We start from the raw sequence: 15,225 nt of genomic DNA on the forward strand, positions 1-15,225 counted from the left end.
CTGTAATAGTAAAAATGCGCTATTAAGTCTTGGACTTTCTTCTCCTGCGTCCTATTCTCATGCCATCCAGAAAGGATGTTTGAGCAGCGCCCTTTACTGCACAGGCGTGAAATTACTTCACTTTGGTGTGACAGGGCCTTTAGATTTGCTAAAAATAGAACTTAATTTTGTTTGAAAAATACAATCAAGCCCAGCTCAAGTGAGGAAAGGTAATGCATTACTTTCAATAAAAAGTAACTAAGTAACACAATTAGTTACTTTTTAGAGAGTAATGCGATATTGTAACATTTAAAAAAAAAAAAAACCTTTCCTCAACACTGGTGATGATGCTTGACTTATAGTGAAGTACACTGTAAAAAATTATATGATCAATAAGTTAATGAGATTTTTGTACATGATTCAACTAAATTTTAAGTCAGTATCATGTAATTTAAGGTGAAATGACAAATTAGCCCCGTTTCCACCAAAATTACCCGGAACAATTTGTACCAGGAACTTTTTTACAGGAACTTTTCTCCCCCCCAGACCTGCAGCTGTCTGCGTTTCGACCGCGATAAAGTTCCGAGAAGATTAGGCAAATTAGTCCGGTGATGTAGGACTGCGCGCGACTGCTCCTCCAAATCAGTGAAGGACATGTAATCATTTGTGTGTGTAACGTTACCGATTGAAAGATTTAGTGAACTGTTTACATGAGACGTTATCTAAACCGATCTGGTGTTTACATGTGATGACTTTCAATCGCAATCATTTTGTCACATGCAGTTTGTCTGCCGCATCAAAAATGTCAACGCTGTTTTCTCCAGCAGCTGGAGTGTGTTAACTGTAGCCATAGCAACTCTTAACGGCCACCAGGACTAATACAGTATTATTTATAGCTATTTGTTGTAAAGTGTAATAATCATCTCAGAAAAAAAAATCTTCTGTCAGGCGCAGTTAAAGTAAAAACTGCCTGGGGCAATATACGCTGTGTCATTACTCCAACATTATATTCATAACTTATGAAATAAAAAGTTTACCCCTCAGAAAAATGTACTTTCCTCTCTTGTCAACATGAGCGCGGCGCGCGCCGTCACGTCATGTAAGGACACACACTTAAAAGTAATCGGTCAGGTCGTTTACATGGTGAAAAAAAATTAATAACGAGTATGGAAGAGATTCAAGCTGTGCTGCTTTTGCTGGTTATGTATAGGTTTACTAAAGAGGTAATTAACAACGACAGAAAAGAGCACTAATATGCAGATTCAGCAGCATGCAGCTGCAGCATATTCAGAAAGCTTGTAAAGCTAGATTTAAAATGACAATGTATATTATTATCAGCTATTACGGACATTGCACGTGAGATGGCTGAGACGACCGCGCGCCACCAGACAGAGAGCAAAGACTGATATTAATTACTGAACGCAGAACGAACCTCGCAAAAGACTTTTAAAAATGCCGGTTGAACTGCGTGAGCTCAACCAATCAGCATGTTCAGCGCCCAAGTCCCGCCCTCGAAAGTTCCTGAACTTTGAAAAAGTACTACCTCGCGAGCAGGGCCGTTTGGAGGGGGAAATATTTACCCGGAACTTCAATTTTACCCTGGTTCCTGCGGTCTAAACACACGAAGTACCACCCAAAGTTCCTAGTTCCTGGGTAAAGTTCCTGTGGTGGAAACGGGGCTATTGTCTGAGACTAGCTTAAGCGCTGTCTGTGAAACCAGGGAAGTCACATCTGTAGATTTCATATCTTTTCTCCAAACTTCAGTTTTATTCCCATCTTTATTCTGAAGGATTTTACAGAGGGGTTTGTTAATAAATAATTCACCTAGTCTTCCTAAAACCATGTCCGTTGACAGAATATTCTGATAGAATATACAAAATCTGTAAAAACCTTTAAAATGTCAACAAAATAAGACACTGGCTTTACCCAATGTTCAGACTTCTGTTCTGGAAATATCTAAAAATAAGTGTATATTTGTTTATATAATGCATCACAATTGCCTTAATTGTGATTAATCAACTGGGGAAGTATAGCGATATCAATTAGCTCAAATTTTAGTCTATTTACCTTTAGCGTCTTGCCTTAAAGCATACAGGAATTATAGAAAATGGGCAATGAGAGCAATTTGGAAATAATTAGAGATCAAATGCAATCAGCTTTCTTCGTGCTGTGTCATTCTAAACATCACAAATATAAAAGGTAAAAACAAATGTGCGTTCAGCAGGGATATACAAGCCCATACAGTTGAACATCTAACAAACTATCACACTGCTGCCCTCTTGTGTCAGATAGAGATACTGGAGATACGTGAGTAACAACCAATGAAAGATATGCAGAAAAGAGCATGTTGAGCAACAATCAATAGCTCACACAGACAGCCTCATCGATTATAATGGGAATGACAAACTTTGTCATATAATTTGCTTTAGGTGTGTATTTAAAGGGATAGTTCACTTTAAAATGCAAATTCTGTCATCCTTTACTCACCCCCAAGTTGTTTCAAACCTGTATGAATTTCTTTCTTCAGCTGAACACAAGGGAAGATATTTTGAAGAATATCAGTAACCAAACAGTTAACTGGAGCCATTGACTTCCATAGTAGGCTTCCAGTTAACTGTTTGGTAATATCACAAATATCTTCCCTTGTGTTCAGCTGAAGAAAGAAACTCATACTAGTTTGAAACAACTTGAGGGCGAGTAAAGGATGACAGAATTTGCATTTTAAAGTGAACTATCCCTTTAATATCAGCATGTTTACACTAAAAACACCTGATGTGTCTGTTGCCATCCGTTGGTGCAGTATGAATAGGCCTTTGTTGGTAGAAAGTATATTGATATCATGCACAGAACTTCTACTGAGTGCAGTTCTGCCTTCCCCTACGAAACTGATCAAAACAACAGTGCAAAATAATTTTAACGTTTATTTTTTAACACAGAAAGCCCAAAACAATTCATACAGTGAGCTACAAACATAAAAATAGCATGGCTAAATGAAACCAAACAAACAAGTTCTTCACGAGTGCATGTCTTGAGTGTTTCTCAGAGATAATCGTCCTCCTCAGTCCAGGACGAATCGTCGTCATCGCTGGGAAAATGAATTAGAGAGTCGGAGTCGGACGAGTCCAGGAACACGGAGCTGTTGCTCTGAAAGAGCGCGTCACTGCTGCTGCTGCTGCTGTCGTCGTCGTTTATTACCACGACCGCTGGGGAGACGCTCGCTTTCTGACCTGAGAACAGTTTAGATTATGTGTGTGTCAGGTGTAACTTTATCGCACCATTTGTAACTAGACTTCCAAGAGCATCTGAGCCATTTTAAGCGCCATTTAAAGCAAGACACTACAGGCAAACAATCCGTCTTTATCCGATGTTCAGTTCTGGAAATTAGGGCTGCGCGATAAATAGTTTTAGGATTGATATCGTGATGTGAACATCTGCGATATTCACATAGCAGGATTGAAGTTGATTCGTGATCCGTACGGGCCAGCTGCACCTTGATTCAGAACGCATATGATTCGCTGATTAACTGCAAAGTTTAACCATCATTGAGTGAACGTTTATAATTTGCATGTGTTAAGTCGAGTCAGGCATCAGGCGCAAGAGGACACCAGAGCATATGAGTGGAGCGGCGTGATTTGTAATGGAGGAGCATATTTTTTTTTTTAAGTCGGCACGTTGTGGATTTCACTTGCTCCACTACCGCTCTATCACAAGAACATTTCATGCCAACGGCCCATAATATAATTGCATTTTTAGCCAGAATTCTCACATTAACCAATTTAACTAGCTTGATTCAGATAGATCACTCAAATCAGAGAGAATGTAAAGGTTATGATGGCGATGGACATGAGCGGGATGTTATAGCTCAACTTCAAGGTATTCTTTTGTACCTTCTGCACCTACTGAATACCCACAAGACCTCTGTTCATCTTCAGACACAGATGAAGATATTAGTGTTGAAATCCGATGGCTCAGAAAGGCCTTCACTGACACCAATGTCATTTCCTCTCTCAAGACCCATAAATAATAATAATAATAATAATAATAATGTGTTCGATTTATATAGCGCTTTTAAGGCACCCAAAGCGCTTTACATTGAAGTAGAGAATCTCCTTAATGTGCAGCACCACCTGGATGATGCGACGGCAGCCATTTTGCGCCAGAACGCTCACCACACACCAGCTGATTGGTGGAGAGGAGACCGAGTGATGAAGCCAATCAGGAGAGGGGGATGATTAGGAGGCCATGAAGGACAGGGGCCAATGGGCAAATTTGGCCAGGATGCCGGGGTTACACCCCTACTCTTTTTCCGAAGGACATCCTTTAAAGCAGAGATGCCCAAACTAGGGCCCGCGGGCCAAAGTTGGCCCGTGGTAACCTTTGATTTGGCCCACCGAGGTCCGAGAGAGAGAGCCTACATTTTGAAATGATAAACGCTCAAACATTATAATAAGCATGCATGTTTATTTTCCGTCAGTGAAACAACTCACTGCAGCCTGTAAAACAATTAAACAATTATCAGTAAATAATGGTAACCCAAAGAGTATAAGAAAATTAATTATTAGTTAAAAAAAGATTTGTAGATAGATTCCTAGCCTTTTCCCCCTTAAAGATGCGTCCTATGCCGGTCTGCGCTTTGAGATGAATGTGGGACATGAGCTGGATAGACACCTTTTCTAATATCTTTGTCTTCATGATGTTGCAAAGCAACACTTGTTGTAAAAGGGCTGAAGAGTGAATTTTATCTTCCACAGGGCCAAGACATTTAGGCTATGTTTGATTATGCACCGCTAGAAAAAGCGAAAGTAAAACAGCTGGGTGCACGTGAACTGCGCTATTCAAATAAACTTGACGTGCCTCAAGTCTAATAACAAGCACAAACATAAAATTTAATAAAATAAAATTTGTCAAAAGGTATTCGTCCTACAGTCTTTACCATAGATGTGAATGGGTATAATATACTTAATTATACGCAAACGAAAGGAAGAAGCATTAATATTTTCCTGTGAAAATGAGTGCGACGCGAGTGAAGATTTGAGAAAAGAAACCAGATGTCCATCAAATCGGGTGACCAGAACGCAAAACAGAATTAAAAAGCTGGCAGATCTTAAATTGGGCTCAGCCCACCTCTCTCATCCAGGGCTGCAATGTTACATCTGCGAATTTATTTCCTTTTTAAACAAAGTTTTGTGCTTTTACTCCTGTGGTAATATTCACGTAAAACAGCATTCACATACCAAACACTGGGTTAATGACGAAGATAGAGCTTTAAGTAGAAAATAGTTTTTATGTAAAGAGATAAATTAAAATAAAAAGTGCACAACTCTTCTTAACCCCTTAAGTGTCACTGGCCCACCGGTGGGCCCATTTGCCACTGCATGTTTAAAACAATATATCCTATATTTGTCCTGATCTAATGTTGACAAACTATATATCATTCGAAAGCTTACGAACTCAAGATTCATCCTGTGCAAACTGATTTGAAATCGGACCTTGCGTTACCATGGAAACGGTGCTCTAAATTATTCTAGCGGGCTCCTCCCCAAGTGGCGTTGTCATGTTTCATATTAATTTAACATATTTATTTAATTTATAATAAAAACCTTTTCTAATCTTGACAAAACGCATATCGTCGGAAAGGTCTTAGTCTCACGGTTCTATATCTGAAAACTGTTTTGTGATATTTACACAAAAATATATACATTTGACAAAGGCAATTGCATTTAAAAAAATCAATGGAATTTCAATGACACCCGGTGGCTATTTGTGGTACAACGCCTAAACAAAATCTCATGGGAACTTCAATTTTTGTGATATCAACTTCAAATTTGGAACACAAATTCATTAGACATATGGCTTTGATTTGATAGTAATTTTAGAGTCCACATTATTTTGTAACATATATATTTTATATTAAATATTAAATATCTAGTACAGTATATTTGATTTACAGTACATTTAAACTTCCATAACTTTTTTAAACTTACATTTTTTTAAGTGATTTCACTTGAGCAATACTCTGCTGACTGTCTTCTTTAAAATGAGACCAAACTTATGTCTATATTCCAAAGCATTCTTGAATTGCAACCATTTAAGTTTGGATAGTGAATTTTCATGTATATTTTAAAAAAGGGGGGTGACACTTAAGGGGTTAAGTGGAAGGAAGCTACCTTTTTTCCCCATCACGTGGAAACTTGTGCGGGTGAGTCCTTATTTGGGTTAATAAAATAATGAAATTATAGTTTTTAAGTAGAAAATAGTATTTATGTAAAGAGATAGAATTTACTATACTCTGTATTTTATCTTTTTATAAAAATAAAAATAAACGACGATATCATCGTCCATTGCGATGTTTTACTGTAAACATTGTCAACTGCCAATTTAGGGGATATCGCCCAACCCTATTTGCAAACAGTCCGTCAACATTATGAATCTGGATCATTGTGTATTTGACATTGAACCGTATTTTACATTGAACACTTGGGGATTGTTGCCCATTTAATTGGTCATTAAAATGCAACACTTTACAAATAAAACTGCATTAGTTAATCAGATTACATTTGTTTTATATTTATTGTAAACATTATGAAATGAATAAACCCATAGCAACTTTAATGTAGGCCTAATACAGTTTGATTTATGATTTTTTTTTTAATTACTTTCGGCCCACGTCTCTCAATCAAGTTTGATTTTTGGCCCTTCTTAGGAAAAAGTTTGGGCACCCCTGCTTTAAAGGCACTAAAGACGTCGATAGTACGCCCATCTCACTACAGCGGCTCTACAATCATTTCATGAAGCCACGAGGATAGATTTTGTGCACAAAAACAACAACTAAATAACGACTTAGAGTGAAGATGTTTGACGTATGTTGCTTTTTCAAATGCATAAGCAACTCAAACTTGCAGTGCTTTTAGATGAAACTGCTGATTACAGAGACGTCCTACACTGACAAATTGCGCATAAAGGCAGGCGTACACGGTGCGATTTTTGCTGTCGTACGAACTTGCAGACGATTTTTAGAGGAAATTACATCACAAGAACATCACATAGGCTCAATCTATGAGTATTATTAGCTCAGTGGCTGCAAACATACAGCATTCACACACACTCTCTTTCTCTCTCTCACGTGCACTTTTCTCTCTCCCTCTGGTTGTTTCGGTTGAAAGGAATGGCTACTGTTCTCTGCTTTTCAACAAATCATTTGCACACATTTTTTCTTTATTTTTTGTATCTGAAGCTATAGCAGCAACATTGAAAGCTCCGGTGTCTGCGTTTAACACGAAAGCTTGTGTGATCGCTGCCGGCTCGCGGTGCAAACAGTCGTGCCGTGTACTAGAGGTTAGATCGGGCTCAAAAAATCAAGCCCGACCCTACCCGAGCACGTTGTGTCCGAGCCCGGCCCGACATTAACTTTAATTATGAGCCCGAGCCCGATTTAAACCCGACCATTGTTCAATACATGGGCGTTTTGACGAGAATGAGCCTGTAATGAGCAAAGCGCAGCGAAGCGGACTGGTGAGGCTCATGATAAAACTACATTTAGTTTTCAGTTTTCTCCACAGCGACTGTACAGCCGAATAACATTTTGTTGCAATATTTTCATGTTTAACACTTTGAAGCTGCTTTGAAACAATCATCATTGTAAAAGCGCTATAGGCCATAAATAAAGTTGACTTGACTCCGCTCAATAATCCGCAGGCGCGCGCTCATGATCTGCTCACGGTAAACTGATGTTTGCTCAAATCCAGCTCAGACATTTATCTGTAGCTTACTTTGTTGTAGCCATTAAACAATGTGTTTTTTCCTTCATATTTATGTTTAAATATTATAATATTATTTTTACATTTCATCTGATTATGATGAGTTAAAAGATGCGAGTGGGTCAGAAATGATTTTAGTGGTTATATTTAGTTTAATATAAAGTTTTGTTTTGTAGAAAGCATTTGTTTTGTTTTGTTTAAATTGTATCTTAATTTTAAAAAAGGTTTCTTGGGCCAATTGCCTGGATTTAATAAATAAAAAGCAAATAGCAGACTATAATCGTGAGGTGAAGTCGTGGGAGTGATTGCAGCAGGCTATACTTGCCTCACAGACATGAGAAATATGCGTATAGAAAGCTTGAAATGACCACTTTTAAACTAAACGATTCGAAGATATTTAATTAAGCAAAGTGCAGTGTTCATGCGAGCAGCTCTTGACTCAGAGCGTTTCTGTTTATAATGCTGCGCTCCGTCACTGCTCGAGCTGTGAGTTTAACACGCATTTTTACACTAATCCTGACTTGAGCAACTTTGTAGCCGACACATTTGTTTCTTAGTTGTTGTATTAGTTCTTACTTTGCTAAATATACATATAATTTCTGATTATAGCTTAGCTTTCTGCCCACCCAATTAGACTAGTAAAGTAGGCTAATGATTAAAAAAACAAACGCTTGATCACGGGCCCGGCCCTACCCGACCCGAGGACAGTGCAGGGAAATGTTCGGGTCAGGTTCGGGCTTGGGTAGAGAATCTAAACTCTACCGTGTACCAGCTGATTTGATTCGATGATTAAATTAAATGACTCATAGCGTCTGCAATATCTCACGACCTCCTGAGTGTCCGAAATTGTTGCAATTCTTAAAGGGATACTTCACCGCTTTTTCATATTAAAATGTTATTTCCTTAACTAAAACGAGTTGATACACACCTCTCTCGTCACAGTGCATGCTCTTAATCGCTCTGACGCGCAGTGACGATCTGATAGCATTTAGCTTAGCCCACTAAGCCCATTTCATTTACTATGGTACCAAACAGAGATCAAGCACTTCTGAGAGTACTTCGACTCGGCGCAGTAAAAAGTCCCGGCTGAAAAATCGTCTCCTCCTATTGACAGAAATGAGAGAGGGATGGGGAGAGGTGAGGGAGGATTTTTCGGCCGGGACTGCGCCGAGTCGAAGTACTCTCAGAAGTGCTATTCCGCCATACATTATAGTTCTCTTTTTTAACCCGCTTAGAAAAGTGGCACGTTTTATTTTGTGTCCCCATACTTGATCGTTCAGCTATATCCTGTATTTAAATAGAGGAAAACGTGGAGGTGTTTGGTGGCTTCTAACTTGATCTCTGTTTGGTACCAAAGTGAATGAACTGGGCTTAGTGGGCTAAGCTAAATGCTATCAGATTGTCACTGCGCGCGTCAGAGAGATTAAAAGCCCACACTGAGAGGAGAGAGGTGTGTATCAACTCGGCTTAGTTAAGGAAATAACAGTTTAATATGAAAAAGCGGTGAAGTATCCCTTTAATGTAATCAATGAGCTGGGGAAGTACAGTGCTTTCTGTTAGTTTTCACCTGTGGTGTCTTGCCTCAACTCCTCAAAGACTCAGACAGAAGACGCGGTGATCTCACGCACCTCTCACCTTTCCTCTCATTGATCAGGCACAGGCGTCTCTCTCTCATTTCGGCGCTCAGGTTCTCCACCATGCGGTCGATGCAGTTGTCCAGGACCAGAGAGCGAGTCTGAGACGTGATGGTTTGCCAGCACATGGGACACTTATCTTTGCGTTTGCGCCACTCTCGGATGCAGTGCTGACAGAAGCTGTGGGCGCAGTTCAACGTCACGGCCTGAGGGGGTCACAGAGGTCAAAGTTCAAGAGGATAAAGACGATTCACATTGCACACAAAACTGTCTGGAAGTGAACTGCAAAAATTAAAATTGTGGACCTAGTCTATTTTTTTTGTGGCATAATCCATCCTGAAATGCTATTTAAAAACACAATCATCACTGCGTTCTAAGCATAGACTGTAAACAAATATGGACGTAGTGTCCGTGACATCACTCATAGGATTACAATAAGCCGTTCTGAAGCTTAGAGACGAGCTGGCATAACAGAAAATGGGCAAAGAGGCGGGATGTGGGCGGAGCTTATGTGACGCAATGACTAGAAGACGGATAAATGGCTATCCACCTGTCACTCAAAGTAAACAGGCTCTTAATTATGCAGTACTTTATGGCTTTATATAATGTAAACGAATGAGTTATAAAAAAATTCACCCCCCTCACAGTTGTCATGAAGGGCAAAATTAGCTGTACAGGACAAAACCACAATTTGTCCCAGGCTGTAAACATGTTTTTTTCTGCTGTTAAGTTGGAAATTTTAACATGGGGCTCAATGAGATTCTGCTCCTTCTGGAGCCTGTAGTGGACAGTTTAGGAATTGCAGTTTACATTACTTCCGTATTGGCTTCAAGAGAGATCGCGGGAGGTTGCCGCTTGGTTTTAAGCGATGAAGGCGTCCCACGGCTCGAGATTCACAGGGTAGGAGGATGTAGTGATGCTGGGTGCAACTAAAAATGTGACGTTACGGACAGCCCGGCTCAGTGATCTCATAGCGCACGATTGTTAACACTTCCACTGGGTAAGGTTAGGGTGTAGGGTAGGTGCAGGTGTTAGAATTGGTTGTAGCATAGCACAGTATTGAGTTTGCACTGAACTTGATTGGAGGCAGTGCTACGTCCGAAAACCTAGGCAGTGACTCGTTACCTCGCTGCCTTATGAGACAATGGCTTGTAAGGCAGCATTTTGTACACGAACGCACCTCACGAAACTGATTTGGGACAGACTTCTAAGGCAGTGTAACAGTTTAATTATCTACAGCAAAATACAGGGAGTGCAGAATTATTAGGCAAGTTGTATTTTTGAGGATTAATTTTATTATTGAACAACAACCATGTTCTCAATGAAATCAAAGCTGAATATTTTTGGAAGTTTTAGTTTTAGCTATTTTAGGGGGATATCTGTGTGTGCAGGTGACTATTACTGTGTATAATTATTAGGCAACTTAACAAAAAACAAATTTATACCCATTTCAATTATTTATTTTTACCAGTGAAACCAATATAACATCTCAACATTCACAAATATACATTTCTGACATTCAAAAACCAAACAAAAACAAATCAGTGACCAATACAGCCACCTTTCTTTGCAAGGACACTCAAAAGCCTGCCATCCATGGATTCTGTCAGTGTTTTGATCTGTTCACCATCAACATTGCATGCAGCAGCAACCACAGCCTCCCAGACACTGTTCAGAGAGGTGCACTGTTTCCCTCCTTGTAAATCGCACATTTGATGATGGACCACAGGTTCTCAATGGGGTTCAGATCAGGTGAACGAGGAGGCCATATCATTAGATTTTCTTCTTTTATACCCTTTCTTGCCAGCCACGCTGTGGAGTACTTGGACGCGTGTGATGGAGCATTGTCCTGCATGAAAATCATGTTTTTCTTGAAGGATGCAGACTTCTTCCTGTACCACTGCTTGAAGAAGGTGTCTTCCAGAAACTGGCAGTAGGACTGGGAGTTGAGCTTGACTCCATCCTCAACTCGAAAAGGCCCCACAAGCTCATCTTTGGTGATACCAGCCCAAACCAGTACTCCACCTCCACCTTGCTGGCGTCTGAGTCGGACTGGAGCTCTCTGCCCTTTACCAATCCAGCCACGGGCCCATCCATCTGGCCCATCAAGACTCACTCTCATTTCATCAGTCCATAAAACCTTAGAAAAATCAGTCTTGAGATATTTCTTGGCCCAGTCTTGACGTTTCAGCTTGTGTGTCTTGTTCAGTGGTGGTCGACTTTCTGCCTTTCTTACCTTGGCCATGTCTCTGAGTATTGCACACCTTGTGCTTTTGGGCACTCCAGTGATGTTGCAGCTCTGAAATATGGCCAAACTGGTGGCAAGTGGCATCTTGGCAGCTGCACGCTTGACTTTTCTCAGTTCACGGGCAGTTATTTTGCGCCTTGGTTTTTCCACACGCTTCTTGCGACCCTGTTGACTATTTTGAATGAAACGCTTGATAGTTCGATGATCACGCTTCAGAAGCTTGGCTATTTTAAGACTGCTGCATCCCTCTGCAATATATCTCACTATTTTTGACTTTTCTGAGCCTGTCAAGTCCTTCTTTTGACCCATTTTGCCAAAGGAAAGGAAGTTGCCTAATAATTATGCACACCTGATATAGGGTGTTGATGTCATTAGACCACACCCCTTCTCATTACAGAGATGCACATCACCTAATATGCTTAATTGGTAGTAGGCTTTCCAGCCTATACAGCTTGGAGTAAGACAACATGCATAACGAGGATGATGTGGTCAAAATACTCATTTGCCTAATAATTCTGCACTCCCTGTAGAGAGAGCTTTGGTGAGAACTTAACAAATATTTAATTACTTCATTAGTAATTTTTTGCAAGAAATGACATCTGAAGTGGAAAATATTGTTAAAAAAACCCCATACATTTACACAAACTGACCAGCAAACGCCATTTTCCGACGCCATCTTTTTCCCCCAGATCAACTGTCACTGAATGGAAAGCACAGGATTGTGGGATATCAAAAGCAGCGAACGATACATGTTTGCTGCCTTCAAAAATCCATCAGATTAAGGTCTCTCAGGAGGCAGGAAGTGAAGCTAACAAGATTCAGATGTGCCTTGATGCTTTGAAATGTGTCCTCCAAAGCCAGCATTTTCCAGGTTTCAGGAGAAGCTCCCATCCACATTTGGAGATCTCCAGGCTGCAGTTATAGCCTTCTCGAACAAGTTGCAAAATCAATCATCTTTATGCCAATATCTAAAGTCTGACTGTGAGATGGCCAAGACTGGGCTAATGATGCTGAAAATTCAGCTTTTCATCATTTTCAAATAGAAATCACTTATTGTAAATTGTAATATTTCCGTTTTTACTGTATTTTTGATCAAATCAATGCAGCCTTGGTGAGCAGAAGAAACTACTAATGCACATTTCAATCACATAAAAAAATTGTAGCCACTCCAACATTTTGAATGGTAGTATTTGGACACTTTAGACCACGGGTCGCCAACTGGCGGACTCCGGTCCGGATCCGAAGCCTTTTGACGTAATGAAATAACTAAATGCAAAATGTGATTTAAAAAATAAATAAATAATTAGGAAATTACATTTATATCAGGCAGCTCAGTAGAACCATTTTTTCCTATCTTGCCACGGTTGCGATGACAGTTAAAGGGGTCGGACACCGGACGCTCAGCTCAGCTCCGCGTGCGTCTCTGGTATCTCACACCGGACGCACACATACGCGCGAGCTCAGTTTTAAATCGACTTCTGACAGAAGAACTGCACGATGGGTGTAGCACAGGGTGAAATAAGTGTATACATGGACGATGTAATAAATCGTGCAGCTCGTAGCGTGTCTGTTTTTATTTCGGCTCCTATGTTAACGGGTGAGTTTGCACACCGTTCCGTCTTTAAGTTTAACTCAGCTCAGCCTTTTGAAACGTTATTTGAGGTTATTTACGTTTTTCTGGATTTAAAGGAACAGTTGAAATAAAGGGATAAAATGTTTCTTGCACTTTTTTCATTTTTCCAACACTGGTGGCACTTTATTTTTACCTGTTTGTGTTTCTGGATAATATTGCTAATTATTTTTACCAGTGCAATTTGAAGCACAGAGAGAGCAGTGCTGAATATAGCCTACATTTAGTTAGGTAGAGGTTATACATGTGAATGAACATAAAATTATGGAATGAGATTTCTGTTTTGTTTTTTAGCCAGGAGGGTTTGTGTTCATTGATTGTTACTGTTTATCTCAGTTCAGCAGAAAAAGCACTTTAGCTGCTAGTAATGTTGAAATTAATGTATGTTCAATGCAGATTTAGAGATGAAGGCATTTTTTCATTCATCATTTTTTGTCAGACATGACTACTAGTTGAATTAGATATTTTGTACCAACACAACTTAAACAGAACGACCTCAAAATGAGATACATTTATTAAAGGATTACCTATTGCTTTAACAATATGAAAATACATGTTTTTCTATATGAGAACTATATTTTGTTCAATAAAGACACTTTTTTTAATCTACACTAATTTCTTTAGTCTGGCAAAAAGACATCAATTCATGTTTTTAGGTATATAATTGTCTGGACCTCGGCCAGTGAGGAAGGATTATTTACTGGACCCCAAGCAATTTTAGTTGAAGACCCCTGCTTTAGACACAGTATTGGTGTATTTTTTGCATTATAAAACAAACCAGCAAAACAAGCATTTATTTTGAAGAAACTCAGATGTCACATTTTAATCAAAACAACAAAATATGAAGTTTGTTCCGTTTAAAAATATGAAAAATATATAGCTCAAAAACAGACTCTTGAATTTTAGTATATACAGTACCAGTCAAAAGTTTGGAAGCATGACTATTTTTAGTCTCTTATGCTCATCAAGCCTGCATTTATTTGATCAAAAATACAGAAAAAAAACAGTAATATTGTAAAATATATTACAGCAATTTAAACTAATGGTTTCCATTTTAATATACCTTAGAAGTAATTTATTCCTGTGTCACATGATCCTTCACTAATCAATCATTCTCATATGAGGATTTGTTATCAGTGTTGGAAACAAAATATTGCTTAATATTTTTTTTGGAAACAAATTTTTTTTTTTTGAGGATTCTTGGATTAATAACAAGTTACAAAGAACAGCATTTATTCAAAATATACATTTTCTAACTACATAAATCTTTACTATCACTTTAAAAAATAAATAATGAACACATCATTGCTGAATAAAAGTATTAATTTCTCTAAAAACTAAACAAAAATGACTGACCCCAAACTTTTGAACGGTAGTGTATATTGTTACAAACAATTTTTTTTTAAAATAATCTTTAACTTTTATTCATCAAAGCATCCTGAATAAATCCTCATATCTGAATGATTAGTGAAGGATCAGTGACTCTGAAGACTGGAGTAATGATGATAAATTCAGCTTTGATCACAGGAATAAATCACACTTTACTATATATTCACATAGCAAAAGTTGTATTTTTCATCAAATAAATGCAGGTTTGGTGGCTCTAATGAAAATAAAGAGCAGTATTTGTTTGCTGTTGCCGCTTGGTTTGACATTTTGTATCTAATGCAATGAAATGCGACGTGTAAGTAAGTGTCCAAAAGCTTTAGGGGTGTTTATACACTTCCATTGGAGTTTTTCTACATTAACCAACACCTACACAACTTTTACAGAAAAGAAAGGTTTGCACTTTTGACAACTCAGTGTTTTTTCCCCGTCTCTCCAACATCTGATCACATGCTGTTTTTTTACCTCTATGAAGAGCTCTGAGCAAATGCTGCATTGCAGTTCACTCTCCAGCACTTCAGTCATCTGGGTGACCACTTCTTCTTTCTGAGCTTTGGCCTTCTCTTTCTCTTCCTGTGGGAGGAGGTCACA

At 38.9% G+C, this 15,225-nt stretch overlaps 1 protein-coding gene across 2 annotated transcripts in view; it reads right to left on the reverse strand.

Annotated features, from left to right (window-relative positions):
- Positions 1 to 2,882: 2,882 nt before the first annotated feature.
- Positions 2,883 to 15,225, reverse strand: part of rnf8 (ring finger protein 8, E3 ubiquitin protein ligase) — a 29,173-nt gene continuing 16,830 nt past the window's right edge. The window contains exons 6-8 of one of the 2 annotated variants that reach the window (XM_067418246.1): positions 15,100 to 15,207; positions 9,372 to 9,576; positions 2,883 to 3,206 (exon numbers count right to left, since the gene is read on the reverse strand). In XM_067418246.1, the coding sequence (XP_067274347.1) occupies positions 3,019 to 3,206; positions 9,372 to 9,576; positions 15,100 to 15,207 (501 nt within the window). In that variant the 3' untranslated portion in view covers positions 2,883 to 3,018. Of the gene's footprint in view, positions 3,207 to 9,364; positions 9,577 to 15,099; positions 15,208 to 15,225 lie in introns of both variants that reach the window. The other variant, XM_067418247.1, reaches the window with a different exon arrangement.

This window comes from Pseudorasbora parva, chromosome 15 (assembly GCF_024679245.1).
Source record: "Pseudorasbora parva isolate DD20220531a chromosome 15, ASM2467924v1, whole genome shotgun sequence".
NCBI classification, from domain to species: Eukaryota; Metazoa; Chordata; class Actinopteri; order Cypriniformes; family Gobionidae; genus Pseudorasbora; species Pseudorasbora parva.